This window comes from Halictus rubicundus, chromosome 15, assembly GCF_050948215.1.
Source record: "Halictus rubicundus isolate RS-2024b chromosome 15, iyHalRubi1_principal, whole genome shotgun sequence".
NCBI lineage: Eukaryota > Metazoa > Arthropoda > Insecta > Hymenoptera > Halictidae > Halictus > Halictus rubicundus.
In genome coordinates, this window is record NC_135163.1 from 1,853,868 (window position 1) to 1,874,685 (window position 20,818).

Sequence of the window (20,818 nt, forward strand, 5' to 3'; positions counted from 1 at the left end):
ACTGGAGGCGCTTGGGTCGACCAGGCCATTGTACAACACTAAAACAATAGAATCTGCAGCTCTCAGTGGCGTAACAAACCGTCTAAACACCGTAGTGCTGGTTAACTTGCATAGAATTCTTTCTAGAATTTCTCTAAATTTGTCCTGAAACTTTCACGATCGTACAGGAATCATATAATTTTCTCATCTGAAAAATTCAATTCTAATTCTAAGAAAAATGTTAGACGGTCTCGACGACGAACGATATTCAAGCATTCGATTTTTGCTCGAAAATATTTTTATTGAACTTCTCGAGCATGCTCTAAGTTCATTTTTTCTTATAGAAAAGAAAGAATTTTCGAATTGTACAGTGGATAAAGATTTCGCGTCGGGGCGCCTCCCTGTCCTTCGTAGATACGCGCCTGTTACAGCCACTTACGCGGTAGTAATAACTCTACGTGTCGTTTCGAACTTAGTTGGTTGGCGAATATCGTCGGGAGAGGTTGTGTCTTCTGCCGTTTCGCTCGGTTCTCTGGGGACTGGTGTTTACGATTTATAGTTAAGCTCGTAACGATAGAGTTACGGTTGTTCAATCGCTCGCGGAACTCGAAAGATCGAAATTAATTTTGGGCGGTGCTCCGGGACATTATGTTTATCTGCTGGATTTAAAGTGGCGCGCGCGCGGCGAGGCGAGATCATTTTGAACGGTTGGCAGGACTGTTCGGAAAATTCGGAAAGTGAACAGGTGTTTTTTGAATGGATTAGGGAGAATACTCGACGAGGACGCAAAAGGATTTGCGAATGGTGAAAGATCGACGGACGGCGCGATATTCGTGATAGAACGGCAATTTGAAAAATGCATTGGGACCTATGTTCGGATTTCAATTGTTACAGAAAATGAGGTGAGTGTCAAGAACGTAACCTGTTTTTATTCGGTGTAACCTTTCCTGTGCCGACAAGGTAAATAAACGATTGTTAGCGTTTTTAGAATTTTTTATGGGAAGTTGTGCGTCAATTTTTCGTTCGTCAAACAATTCTAATTCTTTTCTCTCTGTATAACACACGTTATATGTATGTATGTATACATACATACATATATAGATATATATACATATGTTGTATATATGTACATTTGTGTATATATACATATGTTGTATATATGTATATATGTACATATGTGTATATATACATATGAATGTTTATGTACAGTGTATATACATAAGTATATACCCACAAAGGTATATACATGTTCATATGCATGTAGAATTGTATATATCATATATAAGAATAAACACAATTTTTCATCTCTGGTTTTCACGCGTCTGTATAAATTATTCCAATGCTTTAACTTTTTATATCCTTTTTTTGAATTAGCATTGGATATTATGTTCAGTTTTGATTATACAACTGCTCTAGGAGCCTTAGAACACGAAAAGATGTAGCATTTATTTGATAAAACATTTCTAATGCTACGGTTTTATTCTATGCAACGTATTTGCGTTTCTATTCTTAGAGCGTTTAATGAACAGTTGGAAGCACACGCGTGCAACCGTAGTCAGGCAATTAACGTTACCAGGAAGTAAGAGTTTGCGTTTTTTCATGGACACCATTTTTTTACCCGTGCAACCATTTATACTATGTCCCCATTAAACTAAACTTTTTCATCGTGTACGTGATACCAAGAAATGTTTGGCTTACAAATCAAAATTGATTTCAGAACAGCATAGACAACAGTGCAAAAGTAGTAACAGAACATCTTTACGCTTACACACGTGTACACGTTGTGTGTGTAAACTTGTACGAACGAGGGTGACTTAATTCATGCAGGAAAAATGAGCTCAGCTTGGTTCCCACAGTGTATAAGCGCATTTCCTCTTTCCTGTACTAAGACTAGCAATTCTTGGCAGCTAGTTTAAAGAAAGATAGCTCGAGTTAATTATATCTTCTATCGTGAAAAACAAAAATCTTTCTCACGCCGAAGCTTTAACCGCACAGTCTAGGAAGGTTCTGCGACTATTCAAACTCGTGTAACTAATAATACGGTATTGTCTTGCGTTAGGTCGTATAATCTTGAACCGTATTCTTCGAAGAATGCCAGGCTTTCTAAAACAGATTAGAATGTTTGCTTCTAATTTCATGAATTCTGAAAACTGTTCAGAAACATTGAAAACATTGAAAACGTTGAAAACATTTCATGAAAACTGTTACGCTCGAAGCAATCTTTTTTAGAAAATAAGACGATTAAAGGGACGAGTCTTCTACTGAATCGAATTTATTCCAGGTATAAGCGGCAGACACAGTTATGTGACATGCAAGGACGACAAGGATAGGACCTTGGGGTTTTATGGTTCTGAAGCAACGGGAATAGGAGCGGACTCTAAATATGCCACACCAGTTCGGACTGCCCGCGATGGCGCACGGAATGCAATCACCTCCCTCGCCGACCTCGGTGATGTCGGTGTATCCTCGATTCGGATCCGGCGTCTACAGACCGGATCACCAGGACCAGCGATTGACGCGCGAGGCAATGGAGCGTTATCTGCGCGACAGGAGCGACATGGTAATCGTGATCCTGCACGCGAAGGTCGCGCAGAAATCGTACGGTAACGAGAAACGGTTCTTCTGTCCTCCGCCGTGCATCTATCTGTTCGGGGACGGATGGAGGATGCGGCAGGAGCAGATGCTCCGCGAAGGTGAGAGCGAACAGTCTGCGCAGCTCTGCGCGTTCATCGGAATCGGCAACTCCGACCAGGACATGCAGCAGCTGGACCTGAATAACGGGAAACAGTATTGTGCCGCGAAAACATTGTACATATCCGACTCGGACAAGCGGAAGCACTTTATGCTCTCCGTGAAAATGTTTTACGGTAGCGGGCACGACATCGGGGTGTTCCATAGTAAAAGGATCAAAGTGATCTCGAAGCCGTCGAAGAAGAAGCAGTCGTTGAAGAACGCGGACTTGTGCATCGCGAGCGGCACGAAAGTCGCATTGTTCAACCGGTTGCGCTCGCAGACGGTGAGCACGCGTTACCTGCACGTGGAGAACGGTAATTTCCACGCGAGCTCGACGCAGTGGGGCGCGTTCACGATACATCTTTTAGACGATAACGAGAGCGAGTCGGAGGAGTTCCAGGTCCGGGACGGGTACGTGCATTACGGTAGCACTGTGAAGCTGGTGTGCTCGGTGACGGGGATGGCTCTGCCGCGTCTGGTCATTCGGAAGGTAGACAAGCAGATGGCCAGTTTAGAGGCCGACGATCCCGTCTCGCAGTTGCACAAATGCGCGTTCTACATGAAGGACACCGACCACATGTACCTCTGCTTGTCGCAGGAACGCATAATACAATTCCAGGCGACCCCGTGCCCGAAGGAGGCGAACAAGGAGATGATCAACGACGGCGCCTGCTGGACGATCATCAGCACCGACAAGGCCGAGTACCAGTTCTTCGAAGGCATGGGTCCGGTTAGGTCGCCGGTCACCCCGGTCCCGCTCGTCCACAGTTTGCACCTGAACGGCGGCGGTGACGTGGCGATGCTCGAACTCACCGGCGACAATTTCACACCGAACCTGCAGGTCTGGTTCGGCGACGTAGAGGCCGAGACCATGTACAGGTGTCAGGAGAGCATGCTATGCGTGGTTCCGGACATCTCGCAGTTCAGGGGCGAGTGGCTCTGGGTCAGGCAGCCGACCCAGGTGCCGGTCTCCTTGGTTCGTAACGACGGGATCATCTACGCGACCGGACTGACGTTCACGTACACCCCGGAACCGGGTCCCAGGCCGCATTGTCCGCCGGCCGACGAGATCATGCGAGCACCCCGTGCCATGCACAATCAAGCCAGTATGCCGCCCGCGATCGCGGACGTGCCCTGGAACACGCATCAGCCGCCCCAGCCGGGTCTCTGATGTTTCCTAGACAATTGCACCGCGCGTCACCAAAGTTTCCGGCCGTACGAGACCAGTGCTCGCCGGCCCGATCACGATAACAACAACAACAACAGTACCGACTCCGAGGAGAACGAGGAGCCGCCGCAGCCGGTTTCCACGAGCAACCGGCCGGTGATCGAGAACAACGGTTGCTCGTCGATCGCAAAGGACTCGTTGCCTCGAGCCGACTACGCGGAAACGCGTCCAGACAATACAAAGACGACGTAGCATCCCTCTGACCGATGCCGCGTCGTTGAATCTCCCGCGGATGCTACCTATCCGAATCCAAATCCGTGTACAGTGTGCCGTGTATCCTTTCCCTATGTTGATACCGCGATCCTACCGTAGCCTCTCTTAGCTTTAAGTGTTGATACAGATTTACACAGAGAGAAAATAATAATTTATAGCACTTTTAGGATTAAGAGCTTTCTACGAATGTGAATCTTTAGCGAATTACGCGCAGGCAATAACGAGAGGAGACGACAGACGCGATCGACCGTCGAAATGTACGGCAAATCGTGTTTCGATTATTTTAAACGATTTTAGAATTCGCGTCGATCGTAATTTTCCTTCCGGAAAACAAATCTTTTATTTTCGACTTGATCGAATATATCGTAACGCTGAACGTACGGTTATCTCGCGTACGTTCGATTTTGCGGTGCTGGAACAACATTTTCAGACCACTTGCGAAAGGATAAAGATACGAACAGATATATTCCTTTCGTTTTGGAAAAGGGGTGATCGAGACGTTACGAATCGAACGTCGATCCGTTCTCCGTCGAATCTTTTTCTTTTCTTCTTTCCTCGACGCTCGGTCTTCGATTCCGAGTCGATCGATTTCTACATACGCAACCGATCGCACGGGTACGAGTACGATACGACCGCGTTGCGACTACAGTTACGTGCAATTTCGGAAGAATGGCCGTATTAGTTTGATGAAACTATTCGCACGGCGTACAGACGATTTTCGGCGAGAGAACGCGATTTGATCGATCCCGAAACTGATTTCGCGCGATAGATACCGGCAATCCGAGTATTGTTTCTCGTCCCATTCATTGCCAGAATTCGGTTTATTTCGATGGCAAGATCGACGAAATCGAGATCGTAGACGTATCGGTTTCGTCGAAATTGCAGTTCGCTGCGTTGCGACGAGTTCGGTAAAACGTATTGGAGTATTGAGAAAAAAAGAAAAAGAAGGACAAACATCTCGTATCTCTCTTATGTTTCACGTTTTACAATAAATTGAACAAATTTCTATAGAGTGGAGAGTATGCTTGGTGACCTTTGTTACTTCCAGATCCTCCGCGATCAGAAACCGCAAATGGGAACTCGATTTTTCTCACACTTGGCGATGGCCGACGTCGCGGTGAAATTTCGTGAAACTTCGTGAAATTGCAATACGAAAGCGCAGGGAGTTCTAGGTTAAACGCGGTTTGTTTCTCGACTACTTCTCGACACGATCGAATCGGTACGGGCTTTTTCCCCAGATAGCATCGAATATAATTATCTGGCAGCAGGAAACGAGATAGGATCGCTTTGGGAATCGTCTTCCCAAAGAGATCCATTGTGAAAGAGGAATGTCGGTATATGTATTCCATGGGAATTTACCCACGATTAAAATTTGCACCGAGTACCTGAAGAACACGATTATCTTTATTCACAGTAATAAATTGCGACTTAATAATAATTACATCGTTACTCGTATCATTGGACGGATGATCAACGAACAATCATTTGCGATTCGTTACACCGGGAAACTATATGTACTAATATTAAATGTCGAAATACAAGTGCGTCCGTGCGTAGATTTCGTTTAGTGCTCAATTTCGGGAGGATCGGTTCGTCGACCTGGATACTCTTTCGATCGATATCGTTTTTAGTTTGTAGCGACAACAAATTGTCTCGAAACGATGAAGTACGTTTGAGCGTGAAATTCTTTAATTATATCTCCTATATATTAAAGTAATATTTTACAAAACTATATGAAAATCTTATTTGTAAATAAATCATATACAATTTTTCAGCTAATCGTTTGTGTACACGTGCATCACGGTTGTCCTTTTATCTTCCACGGATTGTGTTGTAACAACGAAAACGCGTTCGATTAGCGGATGATGAGTATGAAAATGAGATGACGCGGCGCCAACCGCGTTCACCGAGTGATTATAGCGTACGGGTACGTGTATAAGTTGCGACACTTTCGACGCGACACTATGCGACCGTTTACGTATGAAATATACATACCGATACACGTTGCCGCGTCGTTCAGTTTTCGGATCTTCGGAGAATGGTTTGCCAACAACGATGAGAAATCGTTTATGGCGTTTACTATGACTCTGTTGTTTACGCTTCTCGCGGGACAACTCGAACGCGAGACGCGATCGCGTTTACTTTATCCTTATCGTGCGCTGTTTGTTCATGTTGGTGAGCATCAGCGAAATATAGGAAGTCAAAAGATCGTCCATCTTGTAGCCGAGCGAGGTCTCGCACAGCAGCTTGGAACCTCGCACCAAATTGCCGATCGTCATGTGGAAGTAAGTGTTGCCCGACGACCAATTTGAGATTCTGGTAAAAGGATGCGTCACTAGTATATCCTGAAACGAGACGAGATCGTGAAACGAACCGCGCGAATCGAGCTCGATGCTAATTCGACGTTGTTTCTTTCCGAAACTACCTTCGTTTGCGGATGTATCAGGCTGACACCGTGTTTATTGATCGCGATCAATAGCAATTCCGGATAGTTCGGTTCCGTGCTCTGCTTCACCTCGAAGAACGCCGATCCGAACGTCGGCCATCGGTAAACGATCTTCAAGAACGTAATCTTCGCGTCCTCCGGACTCATTCCTGTTTCGTATAAAATCGTGTGAACGGCGAATCAACGGAATACCGATTAATGGACCGCGATCGGTGGTTGTCGACTTACCAGCGTCCTGATTGTACGCCGCTATTATCGATCTCTTCCAATCGTTGGAGCTCTGTACCTTCACCAAATCGCCGGGTATGAGTTCTCTCAGCATTTGTCTGGAAAAGCGAGCGCGAATTTAAAACGATTTCTTAGCCGAGACTTTTTCGAAGAAACAACAACAGAGATTACGATAGGGACGCTTCCACTCACGGGATCGCTTGAAGTTCTTGCTTGCTCTCGCCGAAACGGACCCTGTAGACCAGCGCCGCCAGCCTCGATGCTTCCTCTTTCGTGCACTTGTGGTATCCTGTCGACGAGCGGAAAGCGTGTCAGCGAAATTGCTACTACCCCTGACAATAAATTTCGAACCAAACGCAAAGATACCGAACTAAAGGGAAACATGAAAATTTTTCATATGTACAGGCTGTCTCATTTAACTCTTCCATCACTAATAACGTTGGGGCGTGAGTCTGTATGGGTAATGGTCATCCCAAGGTCATATTTTCCAAAATTTGGCGTTTCCTCTCAGTGTCGTCTCTTTGCGTTTGGTGCCAAACTTATTGCCAGGGGTAGTGGAATCGATTGAAATTCGATGCGCGCGAATCGTGCAACGTCTCACCTCGCAACAGTTTAGGCAGTTCCTGGTGGAAGTGGAAAATGAGATCGGCGTTTCTATCTTTGCCGGGCACGGTGTTGGTCCACAACTTTTTCATGAAGAACACTTGGTAGGTAAACTGGGGTGGCACACCTGTGGGAAAAATAAAATTTCCGATTACCGGAGACATTCGTTCCGAGACTAAACGAGATCGACGAAACGGAGTACGCGTACCGTCGCGAGACGGCCGAGCTTTCCTGATCCAATCCGTCAAGTGGCGTACAAAGTCGAAGAAGAAGTCGCCTTCGGGAACCGAGATGACCTTGTCGGCGATTTTGACGAACAGACTGAATCCCTCCGCGGACCTTAGGTTCAGCCTCTGCGCGATATTCTGGCAAAAGTCCTTCGCCCTCGTGGACGAGTCGACCTCGAACGCCTGCGCAACGGGAAACGTTTAGAGTGCCGGCGATTGCCAAATGATTTCGCGGGCGAAACACAGATAGACGCTCACCTCGTCCGTGTCGTCTGGGAAGTAGACTTTGTGAAATATCTGCGTGGTTTTGTGCTGTATAGCTTCTACTTCGACTTGGTGCGGCGGATACTTCCGTTGGCCGTTTCGCAACGTTTTTTGCAGCCTTTGCAAAGAGTCCTGAGATATGGGGTGCCGCCTCGTCCGCAAGAATAGAGTTAATTCCTGGAACGATTGAAAGGTGACCGTGTAAAAACGCGAACGCTCGTTTCCGGTTGCAGCACGAACGCTCGAACGCGCTCGCACGCTCGCTCCTCGTACCTTTAAAAGGCTTTGGCTGCAAGTGAAAAGCCCGGTGGCGAGCCACATCAGTTCCCAGCCCCGCTCCTCGCTCAATCTGTTTCGATTGTCCGTCAGCTGTTTCATGATTTGACAATAGATCTCGTCTCGTAGGATTTCGTTTTTTAGGGGCCCGTCGAAGATCAGATCCGTGTACTCGTTGCCGACCCGGGGTCTCTTGGTCGGCAGGTCTCCCATGTACTTCAGCATGGCGTTGAACGCGAAACACGCCTCTTCGGCCAGCTCCTCCTTGGACGTTAGTTTCTTCAGCAACGGTTGCTTGATCGGGTCCCTCGAATGATGCCACAGCTCGTCGGTGTGTCCGCGTCGAGCGGTCGTTAGCGTCAGCGCCTTCGACATTGTCCTCTTCGGCGGGGTCCTACGGGTATATCGACGAATCGTTCGGTAACTCGTTCGGACATGGACCCGGACACGGTTCGAATGGATCCGTACTACTTGACCGAGACAGTTCGAATACTTGCCTGAAATGGTCGATGGCGTACTCCAACAGAGTATGAGGCTTGTCGCGAGATTCTACTCCGTTGACTTGTTGCGGATAGAGCTTTCGGCCGTTTTCCGTTCCTTCGATGCTGAACAAGGACTGCGAATAAAAGACGATCGATTTCGCGATCCTACGTGGTTGAAGCTCGCGAAACGCGGCCTAAAAAAACAGAGAAACGTACGCTTACCAGTATGTCGTTCGGCGGCTTGCTCAGCGAAGGCAACACGTAAACAGTCTCCGCGGGAAAATCGCCCTTCTCGTTGGTCCTCTCGCACGTGCCGACGCACCATCCGGAATTGAGGACCGTTTCGCCGGTGCTCTCCTCCTCCAACACGATAAGATCGCCTTTCTGAAAGCCCAAGAACGAGGAACTTTCGCCGGGCGCTTTGTAATCTTGCAGAGCGATCACGTATTTGCTACGCTTCTTCAGACCCTCCAGAAAGTACACCACCAGATCGCGGATGTCTTCGGCGTTCGGACTCTGGAACATGAACTCTTCTCCCCGCACCGTCGACAAATTGAACGTCTGCGTGAACATTTTGTTCGTTCTGGAAACGAGAGCGAGCAACAGGCGTTAGATAACCGTGATCTCTTCGAATTAGTTTTCTCGAACAAGAAACAAGACGGAACGTACTTCTGACTAGATACGGTGGTGATCTCGGGAAAGGACAATTCCAGGAGCACTTGCTCTTGGTCGTCCACGACGTACACTCCGGTCCAGTTGACCGCGATGATGACGTCGTTCTTCGGCAGATTCGGCCCGGAATTTCTGTACGCTTCGTAGAACCGTGAGAACAGCAGGGGCCATTTAAACTTGGCGTAGCCGACTATGTCCTCTTTGACGCGTAACGCTGGCACCTTCTCCTTCAGATAGTAGCTCTGCGAAAACAAAAAACGTTTAGAGAACGATACCGCTCGCTCGCCGCTATACCCAACCATGATCGACGGTTACCTTTTTATACGCCTGTAGAACGAGGTGTCCCCATCTGTCGATCGCCTTGTCGATGCCCGTCAAACAGTAGTCCGGTATGTAATTCGGCAGGAGGGTGTAGAGCCTGTCGACGTTCATGTCCATGTGGTATTCTATGTAGTATTGCTGGGCGGCGATCATCGCCAGATCTTCCTCCTTGTCGCATCGATACTCGCCGAATTTCACCCCTCTAACGACCTGCTGGTAAATCAGATTGGTAGCCACCTGGTCCTCGGTCGGCTCGTGCCACGGCGCGAATATCTCCTTGCGGAAGAACAATCTCCACGGGGCGTTCCTTTCCTGGGCGCCTTGCTCCTTCGCGTACTGCTCGCACTGCGAGATCGCGTCCATCACGTGGTCCCCGCCGCTGCCGAGCGAGGAGACCTTGTCGAACAGAGCGATGTACAGTGAGAAGCCGAACTGATCGCGCAACGATATCTTGTCGGACAGCTGGTTGCAGAGTTCCCTGGCGGTGGTGGCGGAATCCGCGAGCAGGGTCTTCGTGTTCCCGTCCATGAACGTGATCGGCAGCATGATCGGCTTTTTCGATTTGGTCGCCTGGAGCTCCAGCCAGCTCGGCGGCTGATTCCTCGTCCCGTTGTTGAACGTCCTCTTGAGCCGGTCCTCGCAGTACGGCGCGTACCCCGGCGGACCCTCCCTGATGAACGCCCTCAGATAATTCACGAACTTCTCGGACGGGGCGAAGCAGCCGACGCACAGCGAGAGCAAGATCCATCCACGAGCGTGCGACGACTTCGAGGGGTTGTTGGTCAGCTGCTTGCATATCTGACAGTAGATCTCGTCGCGTAGCTCGGCGCGCAGTATCCCGTGCCCGATGATGAAGTGCAGCTTCTCGAGGTTCGAGGTGGGCCTAGCCTCCAACCACGACTGATAACTGTCCGCGGTGTACTCGTCCTCCTGCAGTTTCCGTCGGACGTCCTCGCCGAGCTTGTTCTTCCGCTTGAGAGTCAGCGAGACCAGCTTGTGCCTGATGGACCGCGACGGCTTCTGCCTGAGGAACGTCTCCGGGTCCATGCCCATCAACTGCGCCTCCTGGAACTCCTTGCTCCTGATGAAGTTCCGCCCGAGGGTCGCCGTCACCTTCGACATCACCGAGGTCGTGTCCCGGTCCATCGTGTGGAACCTGGGCTCCGGCAGGTCGCCCGTGAACCGCAGGATCGTGATCCAGAGGGCTTGCGCGGCCAGCTGATCGCCCTGCGTGTGCAACGGCAGCAGCGGATGCTTCAGCGGTTTCCTCGAGTACTGGTGCGTGATGTTCCCTTGGAAATAGGTGGCCGCGAACTTCTGGAACTTGAACTCGGACAGGTCTTCCTCGTCCTCGGAGGCTGTCTGCACGGGGCTGATGATCTCCTGCTGGTCCGCCTTCGGCGCGGGCAAATCGTTGAACACGGAGGTCTCTCGAGCGGGCGTGGGAGCCTCGCTGCTCGAGTCCGGCAAGAAGTCGAACATCGCCTCGACCAGCTTGCTGTCGTCGACCGGCTCGTCCTGCTTCTTGGCCGCGTCGTTGATCAGATTCTTCTTGATCTCCATTCTGCGCCGGTCCTCCAGCTCCATCTCGATCTCCTTCCTCTCCAGCTCCTGCATCCGCTCCCGATAGTTCTGCTCGGCGATCTCCTTGGCACGCTTGTTCCCCTGGTCCTTCAGCTCGCGCTCCTCCTTCTTCCGAAGTCTCAGGGCCTCGACGTGCAACCGGTACTCGTACTTGATCTTCTTGTACCGCCTCTGCGCGATCAGACGCCGCACGTGAGCCTGTATCTTGACGATCGCCCACAGCTTCTTCTGGTAGAGTCTGCGCACCAAGTAGCCCCGCGCGCGCGCCTGCAGAGCCACGATGTGTCCCCTGAGGTGTCTGAACCGGTGCGAGAGCACCCGCGACCTGATCAATGCCTGGAGTCGCATGTAACCGATTCGCATGCGTTTGTAGCGCTGCCGTTGCGCGTAACCTCGCCAGTACTTTTGCACGACCGTCGCGGCCGCTCGCATCCGCAGGAACCTCCTTCTGTAGACCCAGCCGCGGATGTTGCGCTGCAGAATCAGGATCTTTCTTGTGAGCACTCGGTCGCGCTCCTGCTCCAGGAACAGATCGTGGGCGTCCTTTAGGAAAACTTTGGTGTGACCGAGCTGGTAGTCCGACCTGCCCAGCACCGCGTGGCAGATCCTCGAGGTGGCCGCGTGGCAGTCGACCTTGTGCGACGGCGGTATTCCGGGAATCAGGAATCGGTATCGTTCGACGAACTCCGAGAAGGAGTGCCTGATCGGGTAACCGGCTCTACGGATCCGAATCGTCTCCATCATGCCCGAGTATCTGAGCTGTCGGCAACAGAGACCCCTGTCGAACATCATCGGCTTCTTGTACTCGTTCGGTTTGATGCACCTGATGAAGAACGGCTGGCAGCTGCACAACGTCTTCATCAGCGAGTCCAGAGACTTTTTGAACTGCGTGGACAGCGTGGGCGCCCGTTTCCTCGTCTCGGAGCCCATGCCGATGTCCTCGGCGAAACACGCCTGCAGGAACTTGTTCGACGAGATGTGGATCAGCTGAAGCAGATCGCCGCTGAACGTGTCCCGGTTCTTCTCCAGGAAGCTTCTCGTGTCGTAGAACACCACGCCGGCGAAGTGGTTCAACCCGAACGACGTGTTGATGTCCGACTTTGGTTTCAAGTAGTTGCGATGGGTCCCGTGGGTCTTGTGTATCTTCGCGAGCATCGTCTGGTCGGTCCCCTTCGGGAACTTGGACTCCTCGTCGATCAGCGCCATGATGTTCAGCTGCTTGATCGCGATCAGATCGAGCGCGTCCTGGTTGTCGACGAACTCGATGTGCTGCCAATTGATCCCCTCGTGATTGTACTCCTCCTGCTCCAGCTTGAAGATGTGCTGCACGAAGAACTGCTGGAGATTCTCGTTCGCGTAGTTGATGCAGAACTGCTCGAAGCTGTTGTGATTGAAGTTCTCGAACCCAAAGATGTCCAGCACGCCGATCGCGCTGCGGGATGTGTTCTTGGGCCTGTAGATCGCCTCGTTGATCTTCTTGACGATGTGCACGAACAACCGGCCGTAAATCCCCTTGACGAACGCGTCCCTGATGTCCACCGACTGTTCCCTGGACAGCGTCGAGACCTGCGCACGCGTTACGATATTCCTGGATAGTAGTTGGCTTTTCGTCTCTATCTAGAAGCCACCCGTGAAGCCACGAAACCACGCAGAATTTACTTGTTACTTACAACCGTCTCACCGTGAGCAAATATCGTTCGGCGAGTGAGCGCGTCTATCAGAGATTGCACCGGCACACCCAGCAGCTGCGCCACCCTCCTCACGTTCGTCTGTTCCGGTATTTCCGTGGCGTCCAAATTATCTGCAACAAAGAACCGTTTTGTAGCCAGGCCTCGAAAATTATTACACACACGGTGGCTGACAAAAATGAACTTTAGCATAGCTTACCTACAACGGTAGCCCTGTACTTGACGTTCCCAATGTGCAACAGGGCGGCCAATAACTTCAAGACTTCCCATATTTCCGCGTCGGAGAACAAGAGAACTTTCATCGCCGACCTAATGTCCGCGAACTCTGCAGCATCGTCTCGACCTTCGCACGTGATGCTCCCGCCCTGAAGATCGAACAACGTCGTAGCATGTGTCGTTGGATAAAGCAAGCGGAGGACAAAGCGACCTTACCCCGGTCAAATATTTGTACGAAGACGCATCCTCCAACTCTAACTTTTGCTTCTCTTCCTTGGACAGACCGGCCAGCATGCAGTAGAATACGTGATAATTTCTCTCGTCCAAGCTTTGCGAGACTATGCGGGACTTTTCCAGCAGGTATTGCTCTATCTTGGCTCCTTCTATCACGCCCTGCTCGTTGAAGTGAATATCGATGTACTTGCCGAAGCGGGACGAATTGTCGTTCCGCACCGTCTTGGCGTTGCCGAATGCTGGAAACGCGTGAGAATCGAGTCGAATCACCGGTTATTCGTTATCGGACGCGTTCGAACGTTTTACCTTCCAAGATGGGATTCGCTTCCAAAATTTGCTGTTCGATCCACGAATGTTTGCCGCTGATCGCTGCCAAATATTGCAAAATTAGTTTCGTACTTTCCGTTTTGCCGGCTCCGCTTTCGCCGCTAAGACATAAACATTCGTAAATTTGACAAATCGTTCTGATCCAACGACACGAGAAGGCGAGATATGGGATATACAGCCGAAAGAACAATCGCTATTCTGCGCTCTAGAAGGGAAAAAGCGACCCAAAACCCACCACCACCGCCGTCATCGATACCTGATCACTATACACTGGTCCTGGCCATATCGGTTCATGTGCGCGTAACTGTTGTCGCCGATCGCGAATATGTGAGGCGGCAGCTCCCCGATCTTCCGATCCTTGTACAGCTTGATCTGCTCCGCGGTGTAAATCGGCAGGATCTGATAGGGGTTCACGGCGACGAGGATCGAGCCCGTGTAGGTCTGCGGAAACAACGTTTTCTTAGAACTTCTCGATCCATTTTTTCGCCTGGAACCTGGCGATCGGCCGTGACACTGCTTTAGCGAAAAATTGTCAGCTCTATTTTTATGATCTTTTTTATCAACCACGAATAGTTTACCAAACATCGCACAACGCTACCGTCGATACGTTGTTTTTCCCCTCGTACAAAACGAATACAGGACAACCTCATTGGACGTTGGAATAAAATTTAGTTAAAAGGAAAATTACATACTTAAAAAAAGAAACTAAGGATAGGACCTTAGCACGTTAACTGCCACGTCAGTCGCATATGACTGAGAGTGATTTTTGACTAGGTTTAGAAATTCACTTCTGTTGTGACATATCCAGATAAACCGAATTAACCCTTTGCACTCGAAGCTATTTTAACTCCAAAACGAAACATTTCTTCCGACCTAGAATATTTCCCTTCTGTATATGTTTACTTGTACAATACTGAAGTGTTCAGTAATTTATTAAATATAAACAAATTTACTAATGTGAAAATATTTTGAATAATGATACAGCAACTCTTAGTGGCGCCTTACAGTCGCCATTCGACTGCTAAGGGTTAATACATTTTAAATTTCTAGTTTCGGTTTCATTAATTAAATTACTCTGATTTTGTAAGAATCTCTGGGATTGATATTCGGCACTTGACGTGTTAAAGATCAGCTTTGTATCTTACAATGATATATAATAAACCTGTAGACCCGCGACAAACTAATACAATTTTTCTGCTCGAATTGCAAGAAACGGAATCCAAATAAAAAAATTAAATTATATTTGGCCATTTTTGTGATATAAAATCCACAGGTGTCCACAGTCTTGTGGTTTTTGAAACTTTTGGGAAACAGCGGTGTCACGACCATCGCCGGTGGAGCCGCTCGGATGGACCTACGGTGGTCACTCACGTATATCAGGTTCTCGTTGTATCGTATCAGCAAGTTTCTCAGGATCCCCGCCTCATGGAGGTCTCCCAGGCTGATCATGTCCTCGACGCCTTGCACGGAGGTGGCGTGCATCGCCTTGATCCGTCTCTCGGGAGTCAGCCATTGTTCCTGAAAAGCGTCAGAGTCAGAGTCAGAGTCAGAGTCAGAGACAAAGCCGGCTTTCGTTGATCGAGCTCGCTACCTCCGAAAGTATTCGAAATCGCGGGGCAGTTCGCAGCCCGCAGCACACTTTCTCGCGCTTCGAAACACGCGCCGCCGACTTTCCGATGAATCGAGAAACGCGGCGGCAGCGGCAGCGTCAGCGAATGCGGAAAGTAGGTAACGATTACCTTGTTATCGTCGTCTTTCACTTGAATGCGCCTGCCTTCCGCGGAAATCACTCGTGCTCCGATCGCAACGTCAAATTCCCTTCCAGAGATTGGTTCGATCCATATGTAGTCCCCCTGCAAATGAATTTTTCCACGGGTGATGATCCTGTTTGGCCGGATCGGTTACGTTCGGCCCAGTTTCGGCCTTCAGCTTGCCGGCAACGCTCCGTTGCGCTATCAATCGGAGAAAACGCGTCGCGTCGCGTCGCCTCGCGTCGCTTGTGGAAATCGACGCTCCGGGGAAAACGGATCGAACCGCGAAACAAGCTTGCTAAACGAGCCTACTAAACGAGCCCAAGCGAACCTAAACGAGCGGTCTCAAAGTCAAGGTTTGCGCGGGTAAAACGGACCGGTTTAGTCGGCCAACGCGCTCGAGCTTGACCCGAATTCGACCGAAAGCTAGCCGCGGTGGACGCGTTAGCACGCGCCGTAACTGTAAACCTTAAACTGGCTTGAATCGCAACAGTTCTGGCCGTTAGATAACTCGGACCAGAGAGTTTCGCGGTTTGTTCGCGCTCTCGTCGATTACCGATCGGATGAAAACGAAAGGAGACGAGAGTCTCTCGTCCCTCGTCGCTCGTCGATCGACAGACGTTTTCGCGCACACGATAATCGAGTTAGTCGAACGGACGGGTATTGCTCTGGCTTCCGGCAGGGTTTAACGTCACTGGCTATCGTTGCCGAGAGAAGGGGACTTTCGTCGCGAATATTTTCGCGAAATATCAAATTCTCTGGCGTTCGAACATCTCGCCGGAGGAGCCGGTGTTTCGCGAGGATCGCAAAACGCCGGCCGCGTGTATCGGCAACCATACTCGCTGACGTTACAGCACGTTTATGCCGGTGCCGCGATAAACGATTGGAACGTCTTTCAATGGAAGCGAGCAGAGCCACGTTCGATACACGACCAACTAAGGACTAGCTTTCGTCGCCGCTTCGATTCGCGCTCTTACAGCGTCCGTCGAAGCTTCGACGTAAACGCAGGTTTAAGCGAGCTCATTGCACCTTCTCCTATCCCGATGTTTACCGTTCGCGGCGCGTCCCATAGATATTCTCAGTTTCAACGAATCCTCCCCCCGTCCGTTGTCAATCTTTGTTGTATCGACGAAGGAGACGTTTAGTTGGAGCTGCGAATAACGTAACACGCTTCGTTCTCGCAGTCGCCCCTATCGTTCATCGCAGCTCCGACGCAAACGCACGTCCAAGGAGATATGGACCTACGCGAGCCGAACGGACCGAGAGCATGAGAACCCCTGAGCTGGCTAGCCTATGCTCCGCGGACGCCTCTACGCGAATGCACAGGTTGCGTCTGATATTCGTATACGTTCCGATTGTTCACCTCACCGGAACATCGGAAGAGCTCATCCGCTCGTTAGCTCGAAAGAGCCGAGTCGAGCCGAGCCGAGCCTGAGCGCAACTCCGAATTGGCCCTGGGTCTCGACGCAGTTTTACTTTCGGTAGCTGCGGCGACGCGACGGCTGCACGAGAGACAAGAGAGACAGGGGAAGCGCGAGGCTTGTTTTCAAGGGAAAATGGTTTTTCCGGTTGTCCGAGCCGGAAACCCGCGCGACAGTTTCCCCCGGCAACAAAACCGGCGAGAAGAAAAGGGAGGAAAGGGGAAAGGGTAAAGGGCGTCGCAGTCGGGTGCAGTGTGCTCGCTCGGGGAAAGAATAGAGCCGAGTAGTCGATGCTAGAAACGCGTTGTCCGGTAAAACGATCCGCGTCCCGTTATACGACGGCTGGTTCGCTCGCGCGAAATGCTAACGCGCTGTACAGGGCATTCACGATGCGATGAAGGACCGTTAACTACTTCTAATTAACCGACCACTGGTTTCGGTACACCTTGCGCCGCGTCGCGTTAATCGCGCGCAGAGTTCGGATCGGTTTGTCTCGCGCTTACAGAAAATGGAACGCCTCTGAATGAAAAAGCCTCGCGAGACTTCCTCCCGAGAATTAATCTCTCTCGGATCGAAGAGGTTCCCGGAAATCTTCCTAAATCGCGGCCAACGAACGATCCGCGGCGTTGCGAGTCGCGATCGAAGGTGAACCGGTCGGCTCCGACATCGGAATACCGCGTGCCGATTCGGAGTCGAGTTTACCTCTCGGAGTCGTACGCGCGATCATCGGGCATACGGCCGATCGATCGTTCTTTGAAAAATCACGATCGTTTACCGGACACGTCGAGAGAAACGCGCTCTCGCGCGCTCTCGCGCGCGCGCGTGTCTCCCTTTCCTCGCGTACGTTTACAATGCGTCTCGCCTCGTCACAGATTATTCCCACCGAGCGTCTTCGCCGAAGAGACAGCGCGGGGCACGATCTTCGCGAAACTTTCGCGAACCACCGGAGAGAAGAACACTTACCCGCGTGACGATGACCATCTCTCAAGTCGTGGTTGTCGGCACTCCGCCTGAAAAAAAGAAGAAAAAAATAAACAAAATCAGTATGTTCGTCTTTCAGAGAAACAGCCGCGCATCGTCCGCGGCCGAAGATTCCCCGTGCGAGAAGCGAGAAATCGCAGGAATCGACGAGGAACGCGAGAGCTGTTAGGGTTCACGGTTCGCGCTCATGCTCGGCTGTTTCGCGGCTTCGGCAGTTACGCGCATCGTAGACGGCCTAGTCGCGAGGCGACGATCTATCCATTCGGAGAAAAATCGTTTCGACGCGCGACGACGATGTCCGACCGATCACCGTTACGGACGAAGCAGTACAAGCATAAACCTGTTCGCAAAAGTGGGTTATTCAGTTTCTGCCAGCGTTCTCCGGCTCCAGCTCCGGCTCCGGCTCCGGGTCCGTCGACGATCCTCTCGACGAGTTTGCTCGATCGATCTTTATTCTTGTCTTTCTCTTTTCCTCCTTCGGAAAGACGGACGATCGTATTCCGTATCGATCCGATTCGAATCGAATCGAAAGTAAGCCGAGCCAGAAGTTCCGGAGCCGAGCATCGATCGATCGCGACCAGGTTGCGGTTTACGCGTCGCTGCCGTCGATTTCGTTCGGCGAAACACAACGACGGATTTGCTTCGAATTATGCTCGCACGAGTAACTCTTCGGTCGACGAACCAATCGATCCCGGCATACTACTATAATGGCTATGCTCTTTTTTACTCGCGATGCGGCAACCTCGAGAGAGAGAGAGAGAGAGAGAGAGAGAGAGAGAGAGAGAGAGAGAGAGAGAGAGCCTCTATAATTTCCCCGGGGCCGATCGGAGCATCGGTTGTGTACACACTTCCGGTAAACCGTGACGACGAACCCTCAGCAAAAACGTCAACCTCTTTTCGCGCTCTCGGCCAAGCTAGAATCTATTAGAACGAAAACGAGGGAGAGGGGGAGGCCCGTCGAATCTTTGGACTCGAACGAAGTCAAAGTCGAAGTCGAAGTCGACGAGAATCACGTAGACGAAGCAACGTACGCGGCGATGCAGCACCGGCCGCTAGAGACTTCAACGGGTGATCGAGCGAGAACGCGTGATCTCTCATCCCAACCTGTTTTCACTCCGAATCGTATAGAAATTTCATTTCCCGGGCTACGGATTGCTCCGAATCATGGGATCGGCACGGACGTGTTTTTTGTCCGGTAACGCGTCGCGATCGGTTTCCACGTGTGCATGCTTGCTGCGCGAACGATCCTCGAAACGCGATCTATGACCGCAGAATCCGCGTGTCGCGAACTCGTAAGGCCGATTTGTACTGTCCGCACGGACACGAACGATTCCGTTTCGGTATAATATTTATTATTCCTTTGTCCGTTTAATTTCCGATATGTGTCTGTGCCGATGCTATCGGAAAGTATAAACACCTCTATTGAAATGCATTAAAGAACGTTTGTTCGATCGGTGCTGAACGAACACGTTCCGTGTCTGTGCGGATAGTATAAATTGTTCTCAAGTCGTAGCAGCTCGGGTCTTAAACCGTTTGGTAAACATTCTAACGTCGGTCGATCGCACGGCATCGGCGAGCTGCGTTGGCTAAAGCTGGCTTTATCTGACGGCGAGCGTTCCGCTTATCTGGCGTTCCTATTATCACGCTTTAAACGCTCGCGGCTGGCGTACGTGTACTCGTGTACGGTAGGATCGCGCTGGAATGCCATGATCCGTTCCTTGTCATTACGATCCGTGGAACGCGTGAAATTTCCGAAGGCTGGGACCGCGTGACCGCTATTCAAAGAGTTTTTTCACCCACGAGAGAGACGGACCGGACGACGTCTCTTTCTCTCTTGACGCAGCAACAGCGCGCGCGCCTCGTCTCGTCTCGTCCGATATCTCTCGCCTCGAACAACCAAACAACGATTTGCGCTCGTCTCCCGGCAAAGGGGAACAGCCTGGCGCAGCTGTGAAATATTTCGAATTCCTCGGGCCCAGAGGTTGCACCGACCGCGTGCAACGCTCGGCGGACAAAGTCGGATGACACGGAAAACGTATCGGAGACGGTTTTTCAGACGTACCTGTGCGTGTAACGAGAAACACGACGAAAAGCGGCTATACGTCGGCACACTCCATTAAGAAGAAGAAGAAGAAGAGGCGTAGGAGGAGAAGGAGGAGGAGGAAGAAGAAGAAGAGCCAGAAGGAGAAGAAGAGGCACTGCACTGCACTTCGGACGCGACCGCGACGTAAAGCGCGCTTTTCATGACCGACGTGACACACCTGAGGATCGCCGGAGGAAGTCGGCGGGTCGTGGAAGCGACTAAACGTGGAAAAAGGAAAGAGCCGTGGCGGCACAGCACCACGATAGGAAATGGGACACGAAAAGCAACAGTAATCGTTCCGGAGGATGGGCCCCACGGTGACCGGCACATTAACGCGTCCACTCGGAGAGCTTCGGTTCGAATCGGGCGTGCCAGGTGGAAGCGAAGCGACTGAGAGCGCCGCGGAGGTGGAAAACCTACTCTTCACGATGCAGCTTTAGACCACGATCGGCTCCGACTGCTACGCGCCGCCACCCTCCTCCAAGGCCTTTTCCTTTTCCTTTTCCTTCACCTGTGCCTTACCTGTCTTGTCTCCCCCCCTCTCTCTCTATCTCTCTCTTTCTCTTGTTCACTGCCGCCTTCCGATCGGAATTCGAATCGATTAAAGGGATCGAAAACCGAGTCCAACATCGCCCGGTTCCTCGAAAGATCACAAAATCCACCTAGTGACGTCGATCGTCGCGAGTCGCGACGCACCTATGCGCAATTGCACACCTGTGCTACCTGTTGCGTTGTCTCGACCTGCTCTTCTTTACCGACCGAGTCGCCGCTTATATCGCCAGGCTCCGTATCCTCGCTTCGATCGAATACCGCCAAACACAAACTCGCTGTCCCAATAACTATTAACAGGCAGATCTTGTA

The 20,818-nt window shown here is 50.8% G+C and overlaps 2 protein-coding genes across 4 annotated transcripts; one reads left to right on the forward strand and one right to left on the reverse strand.

Moving 5' to 3' along the window:
• Window positions 1-342: 342 nt before the first annotated feature.
• Window positions 343-5,885, forward strand: Su(h) (recombining binding protein suppressor of hairless). The gene is made up of 2 exons (XM_076800712.1): window positions 343-881; window positions 2,261-5,885. The coding sequence occupies exon 2, from the start codon at window positions 2,363-2,365 to the stop codon at window positions 3,881-3,883; it is 1,521 nt and encodes a 506-aa protein (XP_076656827.1). The 5' UTR covers window positions 343-881; window positions 2,261-2,362; the 3' UTR covers window positions 3,884-5,885.
• Ck (unconventional myosin-VIIa ck) lies at window positions 5,536-20,766 on the reverse strand. 3 transcript variants are annotated; one of them, XM_076800706.1, is made up of 21 exons: window positions 20,480-20,766; window positions 17,857-17,903; window positions 15,461-15,574; window positions 15,093-15,239; window positions 13,978-14,162; window positions 13,701-13,822; window positions 13,377-13,633; window positions 13,144-13,309; window positions 12,927-13,057; window positions 9,667-12,822; window positions 9,349-9,593; window positions 8,896-9,262; window positions 8,695-8,813; window positions 8,195-8,591; window positions 7,916-8,098; window positions 7,639-7,840; window positions 7,429-7,557; window positions 7,020-7,116; window positions 6,828-6,925; window positions 6,579-6,748; window positions 5,536-6,498 (listed from the first exon to the last, which is right to left on the reverse strand). In XM_076800706.1, exons 2-21 carry the CDS (start codon window positions 17,872-17,874, stop codon window positions 6,292-6,294), a joined length of 6,510 nt encoding a protein of 2,169 aa, XP_076656821.1. In that variant the 5' UTR covers window positions 17,875-17,903; window positions 20,480-20,766; the 3' UTR covers window positions 5,536-6,291. The 3 variants fall into 3 exon arrangements, with proteins under 3 accessions (XP_076656821.1, XP_076656822.1, XP_076656820.1); XM_076800707.1 differs by lacking the exon at window positions 20,480-20,766 and adding an exon at window positions 19,937-20,464 and having other exon boundaries at window positions 8,902-9,262; XM_076800705.1 differs by lacking the exon at window positions 20,480-20,766 and adding an exon at window positions 19,937-20,464.
• Window positions 20,767-20,818: the final 52 nt, after the last annotated feature.

Bases quoted from the DNA above. Each gene is read 5' to 3' on its own strand.
- Ck (XM_076800706.1), bottom strand. The intron at 8,592-8,694 runs GCAAGTATTCGA...ATATACCCGTAG, and splicing joins TACGCCATCGACCATTTCAG to GACCCCGCCGAAGAGGACAA. The intron at 6,499-6,578 runs GTAGTTTCGGAA...GTCTCGTTTCAG, and splicing joins TGATACATCCGCAAACGAAG to GATATACTAGTGACGCATCC.